The sequence below is a fragment of the Hetaerina americana genome, unplaced genomic scaffold (genome assembly GCF_022747635.1).
Source record: "Hetaerina americana unplaced genomic scaffold, ioHetAmer1.1.p SCAF_14, whole genome shotgun sequence".
NCBI classification, from domain to species: domain Eukaryota; kingdom Metazoa; phylum Arthropoda; class Insecta; order Odonata; family Calopterygidae; genus Hetaerina; species Hetaerina americana.
In genome coordinates this window covers 15,725,520-15,746,430 of record NW_027286514.1, presented here as the reverse complement: position 1 = coordinate 15,746,430, position 20,911 = coordinate 15,725,520, and the positions used below count along the sequence as shown (strand labels likewise).

At 36.8% G+C, this 20,911-nt stretch overlaps 2 protein-coding genes across 4 annotated transcripts in view; both read left to right on the top strand.

Annotated features, from left to right (window-relative positions):
* The window catches only part of LOC139686375 (proto-oncogene c-Rel-like), a 43,735-nt gene extending 41,693 nt beyond the window's left edge, over positions 1-2,042 (top strand). For all 3 annotated transcript variants that reach the window (XM_071583566.1, XM_071583567.1, XM_071583565.1), the window contains one exon: positions 143-2,042. In XM_071583566.1, the coding sequence (XP_071439667.1) occupies positions 143-927 (785 nt within the window). In that variant the 3' untranslated portion in view covers positions 928-2,042. The remainder of the gene's footprint in view (positions 1-142) is intronic.
* A 5,671-nt stretch (positions 2,043-7,713) lies between these two features.
* LOC139686449 (zinc transporter 6-like) lies at positions 7,714-20,583 on the top strand. The gene is made up of 9 exons (XM_071583643.1): positions 7,714-8,004; positions 9,312-9,464; positions 9,855-9,897; positions 9,993-10,175; positions 10,358-10,501; positions 11,620-11,739; positions 14,348-14,450; positions 17,575-17,691; positions 19,080-20,583. Exons 2-9 carry the CDS (start codon positions 9,332-9,334, stop codon positions 19,542-19,544), a joined length of 1,308 nt encoding a protein of 435 aa, XP_071439744.1. The 5' UTR covers positions 7,714-8,004; positions 9,312-9,331; the 3' UTR covers positions 19,545-20,583.
* The last annotated feature ends 328 nt before the right edge of the window (positions 20,584-20,911 follow it).

The window sequence follows — 20,911 nt, the reverse complement described above, 5'->3', positions numbered from 1 at the left end:
GAGTCAGACAACGTGTCATGGAAAAATACAACTCACAGCACAGAATTGATATTTGTCAATAAATTTTGCCTAAGGGCTCTGTTACGGCTCGATATGCTGTCAGCCTGTCTAATTATTGTATCATTACCTGGTTCAATTTCAGAAACTTCCCCTTACCGATATGGTCAAGGTGGCCTATCACCCATGTACCCTGGTATCCCGAGTCCAGTGCCAAGGATGGCGGATTACCCCATGAAATCTCAGCAGCCATCCCCTTCAGGCTTGGCCCCTGTATCCCCCATGGGGGGGATGCCCTCTCCTGGCCAGAGGGCCTCCCCAATGGGTGCCCCCTTCCCCCCTGGCGTGGTGGCCATTGGAGACCAGGGCATCTATGGCATGCAGCAGCCACCCAACCGGAGGGACGCCCCCCAGGCCTGCCTCGGTGCTGCGACAAACCCCTTCAGTGGGCAGCAGCGCCAAGCAGGTGGCAGCACAATGCTCATGGATGGCCCTGCCATGGGTGTGGAGCACCAAAACTTCAGCCTGGAACTGAACTTGGACTCGGGGGACCTTGCTGGCATGGAGATGCGGCTGAGTGAGAGCAGCATGGCACTCTTTGATGCCAACCTCTCAGAAAACCTGTCAAGCCACCTGACCCTGTCCGATGCAGAGGGTGGGCAGAGGTCTAGTGTGATGCAGGCCTGTGGGTTGCTGCAACAGATGCCTGTTTATGGGCAACAAGAGTTGCTCCAGCATCGTGAGGGCCAGTGTGGCCTGCAGACAAAGGAGAGAGTTCAGACCGAAAGGACGGAGGGAGATGGGGCAGTTGGTGGTCCAGTGCAACAGAACATGACTGATAGTTTCACGAGCCAAATAAAAACAACCATTGAGGATATATGCACGCTGAATGACATGTATAAGGGGACCAGTAATGGTGGTGTAGAATGACAGGAGCTAATGGGACATGAGAAGATGGTGGTTGTAAATAGTGTGTGTGTGTGTGTGGCCTTCGATCAATAAGTGAGCTCTTGATGTGCAATAAAGTGCCTTAGATACCATGCAATATTTTTTATTTTCAACATTTTTTCCTGAAGAAGATGCTCTCTAAGTGTTATGCTTGTACAAATAGAGGAATTTGTAGGCTGTGTGAATAGATTTTAGTTGATCTGATCTTTGTATCATTCAAAGTTTGTTGGACATATTTTTATAAAGTTATGTTCGTATGATAATTTTACCAAGTACAATTTTAGAATCGATGAAATGTTACATCACATTGTTGTTGAATGACTTTTGTTTCTCTATTAGATGATTATTTAGATATAGATATTTTATTGAAAAAATGTTTTATGCAATGTAAATTTTATATGTTAACATTTGTTTCAATGCTGGTTATTGATGCTCATGTTCTGGAAAATTACCCAAGCCCTAAGTTGTCATTTTTACGTAATGTGCTGTGTAATGGTCAAGAAAAGATAGTGTTATGATCTCAAGGGATCAAATGGTATATTAATTTCAGCAAGTGAATGAGAGAATTGGTGCACTATGGTGTAATTCAGAAAATTTTGCTCCTATAAAAGTTGAAAAAAAAACATTATTTTTGATTTTCATTAATTGAATTGAATTAATGTTTAAGTAAAGATTCTTCAATGTATAACATTTGATGTCTACCTGGAACAAATTTTATGCTGGTATCCATTCTTGTGCGTCACAAATGTAGTATACAAACACTTTCTTATCACTTAAGTCTCTGAGAATGTAGAGAACTTTAAAAATTCGATGTGCAGATAATATCCATATTTTATTCATAAAGGTGGCTGGCTTTAAATGAATATTCTATTCTTCATAATGAATCACTTGTTATCTCTGAATGGACATTCAGGTTGCTAACACTGTTGGGAAAAATCTACATGCAATCTGCAAATGACCTGTCATCCAGGCTTATAAAAATTAAATTACTCTATGCAGTTCTTGAGTTATGTAAACCTTGACTTAGGAGGTCTGTTTAAAGGTTCCTTTTCTTTTTGAAGAGCCTACTTCAAGCGGGTTTTTTCAATCAGACTAGTAGTCTGATTAAAAAATTATGATACTACTTTGAAGGGGACCCTGGCCAATAAATTGTTTGTGAATTATTTTTTTGTAACAAATAAGTATGGTATATTATTTAACAAAGCTCATACCTATGTTAATTCATACTTGCATAAGTGGCCACTGTCCAAAGTATATCAATTTGATTAAGAAATTTTCAAACACCTGTGCAACAAAATCTGACTGGAAATTATTTGTTGCTAGTTACAACATATAAATGCAATAAAAAATATCTCTGAAACTGGAAAGAATTAGAAAAAAACAGGAATGGTTGAAAATATGTAACTATGCCACAAGCTAATGGATATTATAAGATTTTCAGCTGACATGATATAATTGACTAAGTTTTATGAAGTTTAAAAGGTTACTCATGCACTTATTGCGGAAGAAGAAGATGAATATGTAAAAACCCTTTGTAATAATCACTGTACTATGTGCACCATTTTTCCATGATATCACCACCAAAAAAGTGGGTATAAATCTAATATGAGTTGAAGTCCAGTTCTCTCAAGCCACCGGTGTAGTTTTATTAAGGTTTTTAAACACGCTCATTGACTGAGAGCCAAGCCATTGCTCATGCTAACATTCACTCAAGCAATGTTTAATTCCAAAGGTCAGCGTCTACGAGCAAAGGGTGCATCTCCAACGAATAGAGTGGGTGAAAAGAGAAAAATTAGCTGGAAGTTCATTAATCATAATTTCAAAAAAAGTAAGGGGCCCAGTCCTGGACCTTGAGGGAGGGAATATTTTAGTAAGAATTGGATTCCTACAATTGATTGCTACTCATTGCAAATGGTTAGTGAGATAAGATTCAAATTGTTTGATGCTCTAATAATTCAGTTTCAGTAATGGTATATATATCATAATATGCATATATATATATATATATATATATATATATATATATATATATATATATATATATATATATATATATATATATATATATATATATATATATATATATATATATATATATATATATATATATATATATATATATATATATATATATATATATATATATATATATATATATATATATATATACACACACACACACACATATATGTGTGTGTGTGTGTATATATATATATATATATGTGTGTGTGTTCATATATATATTCATGTTTCACGAATGCTGAATATGTTGACTTTCTTGAACAGAAACCAAATAGAGGTGGGTTCAGTATATTGTTACTCTCAAAGTGCTGCTCAATTGAGATTAATAATGGTTTAAAATATTTTACCAAGGATTAGAGTAATGAAAATAGTCGTGCGTGTTTATTTGAAGGGAGTGTCCCTGTCATTTTTTTAATAGGGTAATTGTCTTTGTATATTTAAGTGAGCAAGGGAAAACCCACTTGTAGAAAATAATTGAATAAATATGTTAAAGGTTGAGATTTATAAAAATCAATGACTACCTAGTTTTTTAAGATCAGAGGGGAGACCATTTGTATCAGTACATTTAGATGCACTAATTAACAATGTTGGTGATCCATAGCCTCAAGATTGTTATGTTCTTTAAGATCATTTTCATGAAAAACATTTCCTTCATCACTCATAGGACTCAATAATCTCTGCATTTCCTGCTTGTTTCATAGTTACAAGGATAGTTTGAAAGTTTTGTGGAATCACTGCCCAGTGTCTGAGCTAGCGCAAAGGGTTTCTTGTGAAGTAATAGGTAATCCTTTATGAGTAAACACATAATATGTCAGTGCTATAGGAAGAGATCTGTATTGCTGATGCCCCTTTGCTGTTGTTCCTGTGTAGTGATTTGTTAAGATGGAAAAAATTGAGATTCAAGCAAAGATAAAATACATCGTAAAGAAATGTATGAAAGCTAAGGAAATCCATGCTGATTTTCAGCACTCTGTTGGACTCTGCTCCTCCATATTCAACTGTTGCCAAGTGGATGAACAAGTTAAAGTTTGGTTGAGACAGCTTAGATGATCCACGTAGTGGGTGGCCAAAATGTGCCACTCTCCCAGAAATTAGTGCAAAATTGTATGAAATGATTCATGGAGGATCGTGAACTGAAAGTACAAGAAATCGCTGAAGCTGTAGGGATGTCATCTGAATGGGCATATCACATTTTAACATTGGCTTTGGATATGAGGATATTATCTGCTAAGATGGGTGCCATGCGTCTTGATGCAGGATCACAAACACATCGGAATGGAAATTTTGTAACAATGTTTGACCCATTTTTAGAGCAACCAATGAGAATTTCTGCATGGGTTTGTGACAACAGATGAAACTTGGGGCCACTAATATTCCCCAAAGATAAGACTGCAGTTAAAACAGGGGAAACATGTTGATTCACTAACACCAAGGAAAGTAAAGGCAATATGGTTTGTCAGAAAGGTGATAGCTTCAGTTTTCTGGGATGTGAAAGGAATTCTGCTGATAGATTATCTTCCCACGGGTCAAACAATTATTGAACAATACTAAACCTCCTGGACTAACTGCAGCATAAGGCCAGGTTTGGCGAGGAAAAATGTCATCTTTTATCTAGGGAATGTATGCCCTCCTACAAGTGTGGTTTCCATGGCAAAAATGCATGAACTAAGATATAAATTGTTGTTGCCCCCACATTAACCTGATTTGTCCCCATCGGAATTCTATCTATTGCCTAAGATCAAAATTTTCCTTGGTGGATGGAGATTCTCTTCAAACAAAGAACCAACAGCCAAAGTAGACAGGTATTTTGCAGGCCTGAAGGAATCTAATTTTCAAGATGGGATGAAGACATTGATACATCGCTGAACTGAGTGCATTAAGGTAATGGGAGACTACAATGAAAGATAAAAATGTTTCACTGAGGTGAGTCGTTTATTTCTATTCCATTCCGAGAACTTTCCAAATTACCGCAGTATAATCAGATGAAAATAGCATAAATGGGCCAAATTTCTTTTCAGCATCATTGATTTAAGGATACCGCCAAGTTTCTGAGGGAAAAATGTCAGTATAATTAAACACAGACTTACTAGTTTGTAGCAATAGAATGTATGTTTTGATAGTAGATCTGGGCAAGGCATGTGATTGAGATAAGTTTAAGTCTTTGTATACAATATTGGGTATTCCTTTAATACACATATATCTGATTTTTAAATTGGTTTCAGCCACTGCATTTCTTTCATCAAGTTCAGTCAATTGTCCTTTTATATTCTTGCTCTTGTTTTTTCATTGCTAATTTTAATATTGCTATTGGAAAAGAACATATATGATAATTGATATAAAAAATTATTTGAGCATTATGGGCCCTTGGCAAAATAACATAAACACCCTGGATTTACCTGGTGTGGATTACTAATACTGTATATCATCAATACCCTGAGGTTTTAAAAATATTTAGGAAGAGTTGACTTTAATATCAATATAGTTGGTTATTAAATGGCCCCTGTGAACTATTGCATATATATTCATCATGTGCACTTCCCTTTCCTTCAGTTCTTCATAATTCCTGGCTTTATGACTTACAAAGAGTATTCTCATTCTCTACCATACATACCTAAAATTCTCCATTTTGTTTCTATTAGGTACCTCTCAATATTTCCTTCTCCCAGTTTTCCTGCCTTCACAGAACTTCATCTAATAAATTTCTTTCTTCTCTTATCATATTTAAAACTTCAAATGACTTATGTAAAGCAAATAATGGATTCCACAAGTATAATGCCTCACTTTCATGCACACTACTGCCTTGGCAGCTAAACTCTTTGGCAAAAAACCGAACCAAAACAGAGCAGTTTCAGCATGCGGGAGTGCTTGGAGTTCACTGAACTCGTGTTATTTCAGTTCAATAAGAGAAGCACATTTACAATCCACATCGATGAACCTCCCTGCCAGAGTTATTTTTAGAAGCTAGTGTTGCAGAGAGCAGTAAGAAGTGAAGTGTATAGCATTGGCAAAAAACAATGAAAATTTGTCAGAGCTAAAATATAACTAGAATGGAAGGAATGGGAAATTAATAACATGCAGTCTAGTAATTAATTCTACAAATTCCATAGGGATGTGCAACATCAACCATATTAATGCATATGACACTACTGTTTATGAAAATAATGTTTTGAGATAGAGTCATATTTCTGCTTAAGACATCAGCTGTTATAATTATCCATCCATTCCATGGAGATATCAATGTGGATGTCGTAAAACAGTACAATGATATTACAAGATGGAAATCAAGTAAATAAAGGAACACAGTGTTTTCAAAACATAACAGTTTCAATATCCAGCTCGAAATATTCATTGTTGGAGTACAGTGGGTAGGTTCACAACCATTTTTCAATGGTATTTTTGAGCCTTTTACAGCTAACTGAGTAGGCTATGTTTGGCATTCTGTTGACAAATTTTGTTGCCTATGTGTGAGATTGACAGTGGGTCTTTTGTCATTTGAGTGAACTGATACCTAGGTTGGGATTAGATTAAAGTTTTCGTAAATATGCATGGGGTTGCATAGCACAATTAGGCTGTAGATGGTAAGAATTTTCAGGTTTTTGAAAATGAGCCTACAGTGCTCATGAGACCCAGAATTGCTTAGAATCCTCACTGCCTTCTGTAGTAAAAGTATTTCCACAGTTGCGTGAGCATGCTCCCTGTGTCTGATACCATAGGTAAGTATTATCTGAAAGAGAGCAAGGTAGGCTACTCTCATGTAGTCTTACTCACAGTTTTCAAGTCTCCTTAACAAGTACAAAACCCCAGAAAGTTTTTTACTGACTGGGAAAACTTGGTACATTCTTGGATAATTTCCGATTAATATTAAAACTTAACGGCCTTACAAGAGCATTTTTTTCATATACAATTTTAAACCAGCGTATAAGATGTGTTTTAGTTTCATTCAGCAAGAGATGGCTAGCTGCTAACAAATATTTTATCTCTGTTTGCAACCATGCTGCAAGAGGCCACTGGAGTTGTTACATATCTGAATTAGAGTTATGTCATCTGACCCAGTGAAGGTTTTTGCAATTACCGAACACAATTGATTTTTTTATTGTTGGGACAGCAGAGTTTCCTTCGGTTGCATCATAAATGTTGTCATGTGTCACCTTTTGTTTTGGTAAGGAACCAGAATTGAGTCTCTATTTTGAATTTTGGCCAAGTTCTTGAGTTTACGTGGGTTTGGGATCAGTAGTGTTTACGTTACGAAATTGAAATACTTTGGAGAATAGGATAGCTGTTTTTTGGGCAGCAATGATTTGTTTTCGTAGAGCCTTCACCTCTGCTTTCAGAATTTCAATAACAGCAGCCATCTTGTTGAAGAGAACCTTACTGGACCGACCAGCAAAGGGCAACCAAAAAAAATTTCGACACTCAGTGCCTTTAATACGATTTCATTCAAGTTTGAGCACTTAGAATGTACTCTACATGGACAAGAAAGACAGTATGACTTTTTCGTGTAACTCAATCGAAATATTCCACAATGCTCATGGCATTGCTTTAGAACTCGAAGATATAACACTCTCTAAGAATAAATATATTAGACCCTTGAAATTGATTGCATTATCGATTGAACTCGAAACTAATAAGTGTCCAGAATACATAACATTTGAACGAAACCCGCCTAACCTCGGTAATGCAGCTAGCGTACTCTATACGTCAAAACTGAAAACGACTTGTCATGCCTTCCATAATGACGATCGTATCCCCGCTATCGGTATTTGACACTCGTGTAAAGGCAGAGGGGGTAGTGAGGCCCTGTGTCGACAAGAAGATTTAATTTTTAAAATGGAATTACTGACACTGGTGGGAAACTCCACGGAAATACCGAAGTCTTAGCAAAGCAACGTTCAGCATTTTAAACGTCTTCTGTGATGACAACTTGTATATGTTGATCACGCCTTGTTACTGTTATGGAATGCAAAGTGATAGCACAACCTCAGGCTTTTTTTTCTAAAGGAAAAGTTGTTTGTGTGTGACGTATTCATTATTGTGAAGGTATGCAATTTGATATTTTTGATAAGTGTGACCATCAATGTTACATATATAGTTTAGTACAGCTGGTCTTGAAAGTTATGTTTAAGGCATAAGTTTCTTCTCAATCAATTTTTCAATCAACTCAATCTTCTATCAAGTTTTCCGACCTAGCTCTATCGAACTCGGACGCTACTTATAAGAAATTCGCATATCTTCAAAAAATATCGAAGTATTTTTGTCGTGCAAAAGTACTTGGCCGAGTTTTCATAGTTTTCATTTTAGCACCATGAGTTACTGTTTACCTAGTGCTTAGTCCCACTAAAAAATAACCTAAATGCACAGGAAAGTGAAACAGAAAGTTAGTTTCTCTCGTTTGATATTGTTGTATTTTCATATATTCGTTTTTAGCCGAAATTTTGGGTATAATTTAGGTTTTAAATAATCCTACTAAATATAGTGACACATTAGTTTTTTAATTGCCCCAAAGAAGCCATGGACAGTTCCAATCAGGTTAAATAATTGTTACTAGTTCTCTCTCTTTCGGAACATATGGAAATAGTTTTTCTTGAGTGGAAGGGAAGGAAAAATGAGAGACAGGAGGAGGGACCCAATGAGTGACTTTAAAGACTACCGAGATAGATTGCATTATGACTAGAAAACAGATAACTTTAAAGGAAATAAGAAGGAAGTCCTGTTGACCATCAAATTACTTTAACGGCATCTGTCTATGGGGGGGGGGGGGTGCCAACGTTGGATTTTGTACAAAAGCGGGGTATATTTCCAAGTTGTCTGAGGTTACTTTCGTAGACCGATTTAAGATATTTGATTCTTCCTTAAATATTGTTCAAGTAAGTGTAGTAATTTCTCATCTCGACATTGGCTTCTTGGGTGGTATTTAAATTCCCAGCTTTGCATTCAATTGTCAAAATAAATGGGAGCAGGAATACCTCTCCCAGTAAATATGTATAATTTGGTGAACCTAGCCCTAAGGTGATAATTTGGTGAACCTAGTCCTATGATGCCAATATTTTGTACATACTTTTCGGCTCCGCCAACAGTCTTGGCCCGATTCACTTGCTTGGAGAATGTTACATGCAACATATTAGCCTTCTCAGTTTACCATGGGATATTTTAAATTTCCAGTTATATTTGCTGGATCATACAATACTTAAGTTGCTCTGGGAATGAATTTTCTCTGTTCCCTACATTTTGTAAATTCCTTAACAGTGTCATAGCTAATATTCCATTTTATTGTACCAGATAGAATTACTGAATTGTTTATGCATTGAAACCATTGTAGTTTTGTTAATGCCTGATTTTCCTTCCAGCTCAGAATTCAGCTTTAGTGATGCCATCGTTGAAAAATGAGCTTCAAGTTTTGTTTAGAGAAGGTCGTGTGAAGCGAATTGGTCTTTTGATCATCATCAATTTTTTATGTTGTTTGATTCTTTTAACTTGGTGTGCCAGTACTCAAAGTTTAGGTGAGTCTCTTAAAAAAATAATTAACTTTAATTAGACACAGTATGATAAATTTTACTAATGGATGAGGTGTCCAAGAGTTTTAAAAGTTTGTCTTTGGGATAATATCACACTGTGGGCACTGGTTGGAAAATACATTGATTCCAAATTATTTATAAAGTTTTAACAATTTTGCACTTTTGTTAGAGCCGTTGTAAAAATAACATGCAAGGAATTTTGCATGCCTCTGTTGTGGTGTTACCTATATTTACCAGTAGAATTGATTTCTGAAAAATGATAATGTGCCAAAAATACCTTTAAATTTGTTTTAAATTTCTCCATAGGGCAATTTAAAGTATTATTTTATCATCCTTGTTTGCATTTTTTAATAAAGGCATTATCTTCCATTCCAGCTTTAAGAGCGTATACACACACTGTATGGTTTAATGTATTAAGGTGAGTTCTTTAAAATTTTTGAAAAACTTACTTAAGAGGCTTTGATTTTGTAAATTATGCTCTTGATTTTTTTCATTGTGTTCTATTTTTTTCAGTTTGTTAACATGTTTGTTATCACTATGGGTAGAAAAACAGCGGCCAACATCAATTTTTACCTTTGGATATGAAAGGTTTGAAGTTGTTGCTATATTCTCCTGTACAGTCTTAGCACAGCTGGCCTCCTTATTTATAACTAAAGAGAGTCTTGAGAGATTACTTGATCAGCCAGAAATCCACACGTGAGTTTTAAAATAATGATGGTTGTGATTCTGTGACTTGCAGTTATTGGCAATGTGAAAATGAATTGAGTATCGTGTTGAGTGCAAGCAACATAATTTTTTATGCTTTTGTTGGTTGAGTAATTACATAATACCTTTGAATCTTATTTTGGATATTGACATTGAGAATTTTCATTTTTTAGGGGACGTCTACTGTTTGGGACGGGTATTGCTTTATTGAGCCATCTTTTAGTTATTTATGGGAGTTGCAATTCGGCTTTGGATCACATAATTGCCGCTGCATCTTCTAGTTGGCTACAAGATCAAGTCACAGATATTAGTCAAAGGTAAAAAAAACTTGAAAGTGAAGAATACGTACTGTAAATCATTGGATATAAGCTCAATTTGGATACGAGCCATTGTAATGTTCTATATTCCCCAAAACATGCATGCTCGCATCCTTGGCCTGCAGTTTGGTCATACTAAGATGTATTGATAGCAGTGGAAATCCATGGAGAATTTTATAACCATAAGTTATGAGCTTGAATAATGAATTTTCCCCATTCAACTGCTTCTTACTGACTTTAAGTGACTTATTGGCCCAAAAAAGGACAGCTTATTTGATTCAAAGATGTACTTTGGTTTGACAAGTCAAGGAGATTGAAGATTTCATTGAAATCTACAATTAGATATACTCAATTTGGAATCTGTTCTAGAAGTTTATTTAAAAAATTTTCTTCCTGTTAAATACTTTAACAGTCTTGTTATCAGGTTAACCCTGGCTGAACAACATTTAAACTTGAATAAAAACTGCAGCATTAAAGTTATTTGGTAAAGACGATCTTATTGTAACTAATTAAATATTGGCAACAAATGGAACTTATTGGCAATGGTTCATGGCCAGACCAGTTACTTTTCCTCATCATCAACTCCCATAATTCCAAGGACTACCGTATTTTCCCATCAATAACGCATGCATTATCAATGCAAAAATGTTCACATGATCAAAACAATGACGATACACGTTATGTAATGAAAATTGAAAAAATCCAAACATAGACGTATTTTTACACATGCACATCTGATATAGACTTATTTTTACACACACTATATATAATTTTTATGCACACACACATATATGTATTTATATATTTATATATATGTATATACAGATTCATGGAGTCTATGCACGTTCAAGATAACTATGAAGCCCCGGGCGCACGGTATTTATACAAATTCATAATAACTACAAAGTTCTGTGTGCATGTTATACCTAAGGTGCGCATTATCAATGGGAAAATACGGTACATGCCTAGTTGCTCTGAACTTGGTGCTTCACAAACTGGGTCATCCAGAAATTTGAGCCATTCTTTGTTAACTAAATCTTTGAAAGTTGGTCTATTAGAAGGTTGATAAAGTAAATCTGTGAAAACATTTTTGATGGTTGTTTCTTATCTCATTTCAGTTTGTGCTCAATAATTCCAGCCCTGAGTGGTGTCCTACTGCCAAGAGTTAACCCAATGCTGTTGATAGCATTTGCTGGAGCAGGAGCACTATTTCTGACCAATTTCTTGGTGGAAATGAAGTATGCTTTTGTTGAAATATTAATCTTGATTATTTAATTCTATTGCACCTCGAATCCAGGCTTTAATTTAGTTAAGCATCCACTGTTCATATAGAAGAAATTCTCAAAATCTCTAATTTCTTGAAAATATTGCTTTGATGATGAACTGAAGTAAATAAATGTTGACTAAAGTGTGTGAAATTATTTTAAGAATTTTGTGTGCATTATTCTACAACATTAAAAGGAATAATAATTTACAGTGGTAAAAGGTCATGAGAAAGTTTGATAGCCAAATGAAAGAACAAAATATTCTCTCATATCCTCAATCAGGAGGTGTTCAGTGTGTGTTCCTGTGGGGATGCAGTTCGTTTTCTTAAGTACAGAAGGTGGCAGTATTTCTTGAAATTTTGACTTAGCATCTTCATTATGCATCAAAACATATTCCTCTTCTCATTTTTTATTTTGAAATGTTCGCCATAAGTCATTATATTCTCATGTGGTTATAAATTCCATTTATCCATTATTATTATTGGTAATCTTCCGGTTAAGGTTCTAGTAGGTTTTGAATGGACAGAGGCTGACTACCCAATAATGCAACAATAATTCACTTGTCTCTCCTAACAATACATCCTACTCTACCACAAGTCCCTCATATCTTTTGTGTACTTCCTTCCTCCCTTCATCCTATCCAACATCCTTATCATTTTCCTGCCCTTTCCTTGTATGCCTAACATTTTCCCCTCTATCTCAGTCTTCAACAATCCACTGCCAGTCAATATGCTTTGCATCCATTTTCCTGCCTCCATATGATTTCTTTTAATGATCCCTTCACCTTCCCCACTATACCTAGCACTTCCTCCTTTGTTTTCCTTTCTGTCCACTTTGCCATCTTCATTCTTCTCCACTACCACATTTCAAAAGCCTACGTCTAAAAATCTACGTCTATCATCCTGCTTCAGTGACCATGTTTCCGAGCCATGCATAACTACGCTCCATATCAAAGTTTTGACAAGCCTTTTCTTTGCATACTTACTCAACGTCTCTGTCATCAATTCCCTCCTCCTTGTGAGAGCTTCTTTGCCCAGTGCAATTCTTCTCCTTACGCTCCTACTACTTTGACTATTTTGGTCCCAAACATTTCTTAGATACATAAACTGTTCCACCTGCTCTGATTTTTACCCTACTATTATAATGTTAAGCTTAGCGTTTTTCTTTCTGGAAAACAGTAACTTTTTTTTTATTCATTCCAATTCTATTGCACTGACTCTTCAATTAACTCAGTTATGCTTGAAACCCCTTGGCTGACTGACAAATTGAAGCTTGATCATCAGCACACCTAACTAATTTTATGAATTCCCTACCAACTTACATTCCTACTTCCAGTTTTTCGCACTCTTCTTGAATCATTTCCTCCACATGTACATAGAACAGCACAGGTGGTAATGAACAACCCTTCATTACTTCTCCTAACACAGCTGTCCCCCATGCGCACATGAGCAGTCTGAGACATGTACAGGTTGCAGATTAGCCTCCTATCCCTCCAATCTACTCCTATCTTCTGCAATACATTAATTAATTTCACCCAATTTACACCATTAAATTCCTTTTTAAAATTTACAAAACAGGCAAATATGCCCTGATTGTATTTCATATTCCTCTCTATTGGTGATCACATTACTGCAATGGCATCACCACTTGCACCCCTTCCCCAACCCAAACTGATCATTCCCCAAGTAATCATTTGCCATGCTCTCCATCCTTATGCTTATTATCCTGAGAACTGCTTTAGCTGTGTGCAAAATCAAACTTATGGTTCTTTAGTCCCTCATGATGTAGCCTTTACCTTTTTTGGAATAGGAGCTAACACGGATCTGTCTAAGCCTTCCGGCCAAATTTCTATCTTATAAATGCGATGAATTATTTAACAAAAACTCTTTCTCCCACATTTTTCTAAACATTTAAGTAGTTCTGCAGGAATGTTGCCTACTCCCATGTTCTTATTTGATTTCAATTCCCTTTCTTTCTCACCATCCTTTATGCTTGGACCTAAGCTTTCCTTGTCTACGTCATATGCTCTTTGTATGTCAGTGCTCTCTGGCCTAATGTTTTTACCTTACAATGCTTCTATATATTCCTTCCATCTCTCTTGGATCTTTTCTGTTACTACTAATAATTTTCCCGACTTATCTTTGATTGTTGGCTTCAATTTTCCCTTCTTACTTTGAGATAGGGTTTTAACATTTCAGTATAGTGCACCAACTTAATCATTTTCCTTTAACCTTTTTTCTTGCCTATTAAGGTAAAATTTTAAAAACTCTAATTTAATAATATTTTTTAGTACAATTTTCATGCAATTTGAAATAATCCATCTCCGATGATCTGTATCATCATGTGTGCATGTGTTGTTTGTGGTTGTGACCTGCTTTCACTTTCCACCCATCCCCAAGTTGATCGATTAGCTTTGGGGTGGCAGATGAAATGATGGGCTCCATTTTGTTGCCCCTGCTCGAGTGCTGTTCCGTTGTAATCGGTGGCCACTTCACGAGTAGCCTTGGCAAAGATTATCTGAATTAAGTGCAAGACTCGCCCAAGCATCTACTATATTCCATTTCTTTCTCTATCCCTCAAGAAATTACCACCTGATGGACTCTTTAGCTGCGATGGCAATTGCTTCCATGACATGTGCCACTCTCTTCCCGATGAGTGTTTACAGTGGAAAAGTGTTGCTGCAGGTATGTGGCCTCCTCATTGTATCCCTCGAGAATATTTAATGTGACTCGACATTTTGATATTCGGGATAAGTGTTCACTTGGTATGGGAAGAATCTGTGATATTATAAAATGCTCAAATCTCTTTGTCTATCCATTGATTGTAAATCTCAAATCTTAATTCACATTTTGTACAGTTAAATATTGAATCTACATTATTTTATTTAGTGTTTGATGAATCTCATTTCATTAATATAAAGTGGAACGTTGCTTAACGAGCACCTCGCACAGTGAGTAATTTGCATTACAAGCAAAAATATTGGTCCTCAAAACTACTCGCTTAGTGAGTGACTTTTCGCATTATGATTGAGAAGGAGAGAGGAATTTCCAGATTCATTGTGCACCTGCTATTGAAGTTTGTCGCTAGCGCTCATTCGCTAGCATCAGCATCGCTAAAGATCACTTATTTTTCCAAACTTGTTTTCAAACATATTATTAGTGATTTTTTTCACCAAATTTAATAATATATTGTGCATAGTTTTAAAATCGACTTTGAAGAAAAATTCCTTAGAAGAAAGCCTGAAGAGAATAAAAATGAAAAAACAGTACAAATGACAAGTAAATTCATTGAAAATTGGGAGCAAATTGCAAGCATAGCTGATCTGGTATGCACACCAGCAATCTGTCGGCATCAACGATTGGCCTTTTCTTCAAGAACACGGACAAGATAAGAAGTTAGAGGATTCAAAAAGAATGACAGGAGTATGTACGCAATGGTTACATATTCTCAATAATATTGAAAGGTTGCCTCTTCTTATATGCATGAACGAAAAGCAATTGCAGTACAACACCATTTGTGAGAATATAATTTGTGAGAAGGGGAAGTGATATTTGCCGACCTCATTAATAAGATGTCAGCATTATTATTGGCCAAACAAGTGTTTAAGCAGAGCATGGCATGGATTGAGGAGGTAAAAAGAAGAACTGTCATCCAAGGCATTGTGAGGTGACAAGGGGGTTCTCTTTGGGAAGAAGATGCTAAAGAAAACCCTTATATGTATACATTCTTTGAATTTTTGCAGAATCCATCTTGCCAAAATTTGGTACATAACCAATTTTTCATGCAAAATTGAAAACACCATCTTGCTTTGTAAGCCTGTGGCCTCAACTATTTCATGAACTTTCATTTGTTGATCACTCAAAACCATCTTGTAAATTTCAAACAAAGGAGCAGATATTCCAAGAACATCATCCAACTCTGGTATGAACTCATTCATTGTTAAGCCTTTTCAATGGAAGTGTTTGATCCTCCGCACGAAACAACATTTTTTCTATTTTTCTAAATAAATGAAAGTTTGTAGCTCCACTTGACAATGAAAATGAAACCACATGATGGATGTAGTTGAACGCTGTAGCTGAAGATGTGGTCGTTTTATATTCAATTTCTGCCTCCAGGTTGTCAATTAATGATGCATAATACTCTCCTGTTATTGTTTTATCTTTTTGAAGATAATTCATGAACACATTACTGTGACTTACCGAAGAAACAGTTGCCATCACCTTCCTGGCTGATGGAACCGTCATTGCCTTTTATGGAGCAGGAGTGTTGTGGTGGATCCAAGATTCATCCACAGTTATGCATCTTTGGAAAATATCTGACTCGCTTCGCTTAAACCACTTCAACCGTGTCTTGGAAATGTTCATTCGAATGCATATTAATATTTTTTATTCATAAAAGAGTTGGATGACTCATTGGCTAAGCAAGATACAGGGCTCATTGTCACTCAATACAAGGTCTTAAATTAAAATTTTAAAAATAATAATTATATACATAACTTTAGAACTAGATATCACTATTTTTTTCTTAATCCATTTGTCACAAGTGAATCTTTAGAACTGAAGTCAGTGTGAGTGATGGTTGAATAAACTGCATACCAATCTTTAAATGGCTGAAACTAAAGCCGTATACAGGGTCCGTACAGTAAGTATCGTGACTGGTTCGCTGTAGCCTCAACGGAGCAATGGTTGATGGGGGTCCAACCGGTTGGCTCGATAGAGGGGTCTGCCACCACTTAGGCGCTTTTTAGCTCAATCGCCTCCGGGCATACATGGAGACAGGAGGTTGATTTTTGCGATGTGTGATTGTTTGTGGTGTTGTCACGCCAGCATGGTGCACTGTCGAGTGCACTGTCGAGCAACGCTATGCTGTGAAGTTTTCATTAAACTCAGGAAATCTGCATTGGAGACCCTTGAACTCATTATGCAGGCTTATGGGGTTGATGCCTTATGCCATATAAGAGTTTTTGAGTGGCACAAAATGTTTAAGGAAGGCCAGGAGCTCTTTGAAGACGAGCACTGCGTCGGATGCCAGACGACTGCTCGAACCGATGCTCAGGTGGCCAAAGTGAAAAAAGTTTTGGACTCTGACTGGCATTTAACCATCGCCCTTATCAGTGAGGAGACTGGCCTTTCAGTTGGAACAGTCCACACCATTGTAACAGAGGATCTTGCGATGAGGAAAGTGTGCGCGAAGCTGGTGCCAAAAGTCTTGAATGAGGAACAAAAACTGTCACGGGTGGAAATTTTGCAAGAAATTAAGGACTACGTCCAGGAAGATGAAAGTTTTCTCGACAACGTTATTACCTCAAAGGATAGCTCAAAAGAAGATCAAAGGATATCAGTTCGACTCAATCGAGGAGGTTTAAGCGGCGGCGACAAAGGCTCTCAACAGTATTCAGGAAACCGACTTCCAGCAGGCTTTTTACGAGTGTCAGACGCGCCAAACTTAGAGTATTGATGCAGGAGGAATTTATTTTGAAGATTATTATGTAATTGTAATGATAACTGCAATACATTTTGATTTTCGGAACCATTCCTGATACTTATTGTACGGACCCTGTATGTCATAATGGGTATAGCTTTATTGTTGGATAACTCGATTAATGACTTTGATCATTAAGTGTGTTAATTGAATTTTTATTTGATGATGTATGTATACTCTTTATCTGACATGCCTTATATCATATGTGGATTACTCTATAGTAAGATCATTCAGGCAAATAAACATTATTATTATTATAATTTTTGCATGCTTTTTTATTTGTAAACATTGTCATCATCAGATGTTAATGACAAACTGCCTTTGCAGACCACACCATCTCATGTCATTGGGCAATTGGAAAAATGTCTTCGTGAAACGCTGACCATTGATGGAGTGCTAGAGTTCAGGAATGAACACTTCTGGACACTTTCATTTGGGAAGCTTGTAAGTACAATTTATTTTCATTTATGAATTTGAGGTCACTTTCAGTGGAGTGAATTGAGTGCTGGTACAAGATTGTTGATCATTTTTATTTTGGTTCCAGTCCACTCTTCCCTCTTGATGTCAAACACCAGACCCCCTCCACCCACTCCTAGTACCCCCTTTTGAAGGCTTCTTGAGTCTGCTTTCCCAGTGGTTTAATCTCTGACTTATAGAGTACCACAATTTTTTTAGCATAATCTACGTTCTTCGGGGAGGATTTTTGGTGGGCCCTGCCAGTACACTGCTGCACTCCTAAGTAATGTGTCAGAAAGAATCCTTACACCCTGTATTACTTATTAAAATGGATTATTCTTTAGCTCTGAATGCATTTCTGCTCCCTTAATTCCATCCAAAATGCATGTTCCCTAATCTTTTCCTCTCCCTCCCTTGCATTCTTCCAATTTCTCCCAACGGCCTTCTCTCTTCCCCTATCATCATGCCTCGAATGTCATCATTGGTCTTCTATTTCATCCTCTTTACACACTCCATTCTTCTCCTCACCCATGTCTCAAAAAGCCTCCTACTTATGCCTATCCTCTAGCTTCAATAAACAAGTTTCTGAGCCATGCAAAATTACACTCCATTTAAATTTTCACCAGCCTTTTCTTTTTGCCTTTATTCAAGGTAACTGTCATCAACTCACTCCTTTTTGTAAAAGCCATTTTACTTAATGCATTTTCAATCTCCTTAATTTTCAGATCACCTTTTTCTGAAACATTTCCTAAAGAGATGAACTGTTTTATCCTTTGTAGTTTATCCACTTAAACTTTAAATTCTTACCCCTCCTGTCTCTTGAGAATCTCAATGACTTCAATTTTTAATTATTAATACTCATACTCTACCCATAGCAATTAAACTCTATTGCATTATGTAATTATTATAGCTCTTTGACAGACTGGCTAATAATGCATTATCAATCTGAAGTCAAACTGAATTGAAGAGATGTGGCCCACCCACCCTCACTCCTGCCTCAAGCCCTTCCTCTATGCCCTTCTGCCCACCATATCCTCTGCATCAATATATACACCTTCTGATATTATTCCTCTCTGTTTACCATCAATCCAATGCTGCTTACTCTTTGTACGTATTTCATTGCCTCTGCTAATTATATGTTAAATAGTACAAGTTAGAAGCTGCATTATGGTTTAACTACTTCATATACTTTACTTCCATTTTTCATCCATCTTTCATTCACACCTGACAGCTTAGTTCTTTTGCTTTTGGTAAATTGGTAATCTCTTGTTGTTATCTATGGCAGTTATTTCAAGCAGCATTGTTTAGTGAATGACCCTGCGTTGATTTCCAGAGGCCATAGACTGATTGCATGTGTCTCTCCTTTGACCCCAAAGGCAGGGTCACTTCATGTGAGAATTCGCCGTGAGGCTGACGAGCAGTTGGTGCTGGCGCAGGTGGTTACGTGTCTCTCCCACCTTGTGCCGGTGCTGACAGTGCAAGTGTTCAAAGACGATTGGTCGCGAGGCATCCCCGTGGTGTCAATCCCTCCACTGACGGAGCTCTCCTCACCCTCACTCGCCATGCATCACTCGAATTCAGTGTTTGTCAAAATGGCTGGTGGTGTTGGGACTGCTTCAGGGCCCAGCACCAGTGCACAGGAGTTTAAGGCACAGGAGGGAATGGCAGCCCCCACGAACCATGTACAACCCCTGTCATCCAGGCAAGCCCGCTTGAACACCTTCTCCCCCACCTTTGTGCTGGCCCCCGAACACTCTGTGACAATGCCTGGAAATATAAACACTGTGGAGTCGAGCCTGAGGACTTCAGAAGATAAGTCTAATATTCACCATGATCGATAATGGAAGTGAAGTTATTGTTGTAATGGTGAAAGATTTTGCTACTATTTCTACTTTGGATGGAGTTTTTGCTGGATTGGGTTTAATGTTACCAAACAACTCCATGTATAATGCAGTTAATTGTGTGAGTGCAGTGTTCAGAATACATTCGTGAATCGAGGATTTCCTTTACTTCCAGTCACTGGATGCTACAGTTATTTGTTTACAGGACAAATGGATAAAGCAATGAAGCATAGATCTACATATTCCACTAAAATTGAAAACCGCATTGCGAACAAGTAGTTTCTCACTTCTCTTTTGGTGATAAAATGAAGTCATTGGAGTTACACTGGCCAGTGAGTCAATTTTTATGCATACATAACTTACACTTACCTTGAATATGAACATAACTTTTTAATAAATTTCAGTGGTTTGCCATTTAACTAAAATCTGTACTGATCTTGTATGGTGATTCTAGTTTTCTCACTTAAGGCCATTTCCAGCAAACAAAAACTTTGGCTAAACCTGCTTCAAAATGTATCAATATATATATATCAAATTTCCATTCATTCCCTTCATTTGAGCACGGTTGTAAAAGTTTGTTCAAATGCCTGTGTCCTGCATTACTTCATGTTAATGCACTGTGTCCATTTTCATTAATTTGTTAAAAATGAATGAAATTGAATCTTTTGTTTTAATTCTAAAACACTATGGGAGAAAAAAAAATCTTGGAGCGTAAGAGGATGCCTCAGTAGCTTAACTGGCTAAAGCACTCGGCTGGGCATCGAGGGTTCCGGTTTCGAATCCTGGTCAAGGCAAATGATTTTTACACCCCGAAATTGTTGTGTTGTTTTGCTTTAATTTTGGAGCATCAAATTTTGTATAACTTCTATCTTCTGCATAAATGATGGTAGTAATATTGTTTGTTGTCAGTAGAAGATGATTTTATTTCTTCCAAGAAATTACTAAACTAATAACATGGTTGAAACTTCAATTTGAAAGTGAAGAGTGCTTACATTTCAAAGTAATTTATAAAATAAATATCTATGCTAATATTAGAGGGTCAGCTACTTCTCTCATTGGTAGAAGTTGGGCTCTTGGAGGTGGAAGAGGAAGCCTTTTGGTGGGAGGGCAAGTGAAGAGAGTCTGAGGGTAGAGCTTCTGATGACACAATCAATAATAGAGAGGATGTTCAAGCTGTTTTTGTTCCTTTTGATACTAGATGTTTCCCCTTTCCATTCTTGAACTTCAGGGTAACTTGACAACAAGGCTTAAGTGCTGGTGTGTTTATGAGTATGTGAGTTTGACAACCACGTCATCCTTGAAGTTATTCTTCGGAGATTTAATGACATAAAACCTAGGAGAACAGTGTATTCAGAATCGAAAAAGAG

Coding starts and splice junctions, on each gene's coding strand:
- LOC139686449 (XM_071583643.1), top strand. CDS start 9,332: ATGCCATCGTTGAAAAATGAGCTTCAAGTTTTGTTTAGAGAAGGTCGT. Junction 10,502..11,619: donor GTCACAGATATTAGTCAAAG/GTAAAAAAAACT, acceptor ATCTCATTTCAG/TTTGTGCTCAATAATTCCAG. Junction 17,692..19,079: donor CACTTTCATTTGGGAAGCTT/GTAAGTACAATT, acceptor TTGACCCCAAAG/GCAGGGTCACTTCATGTGAG.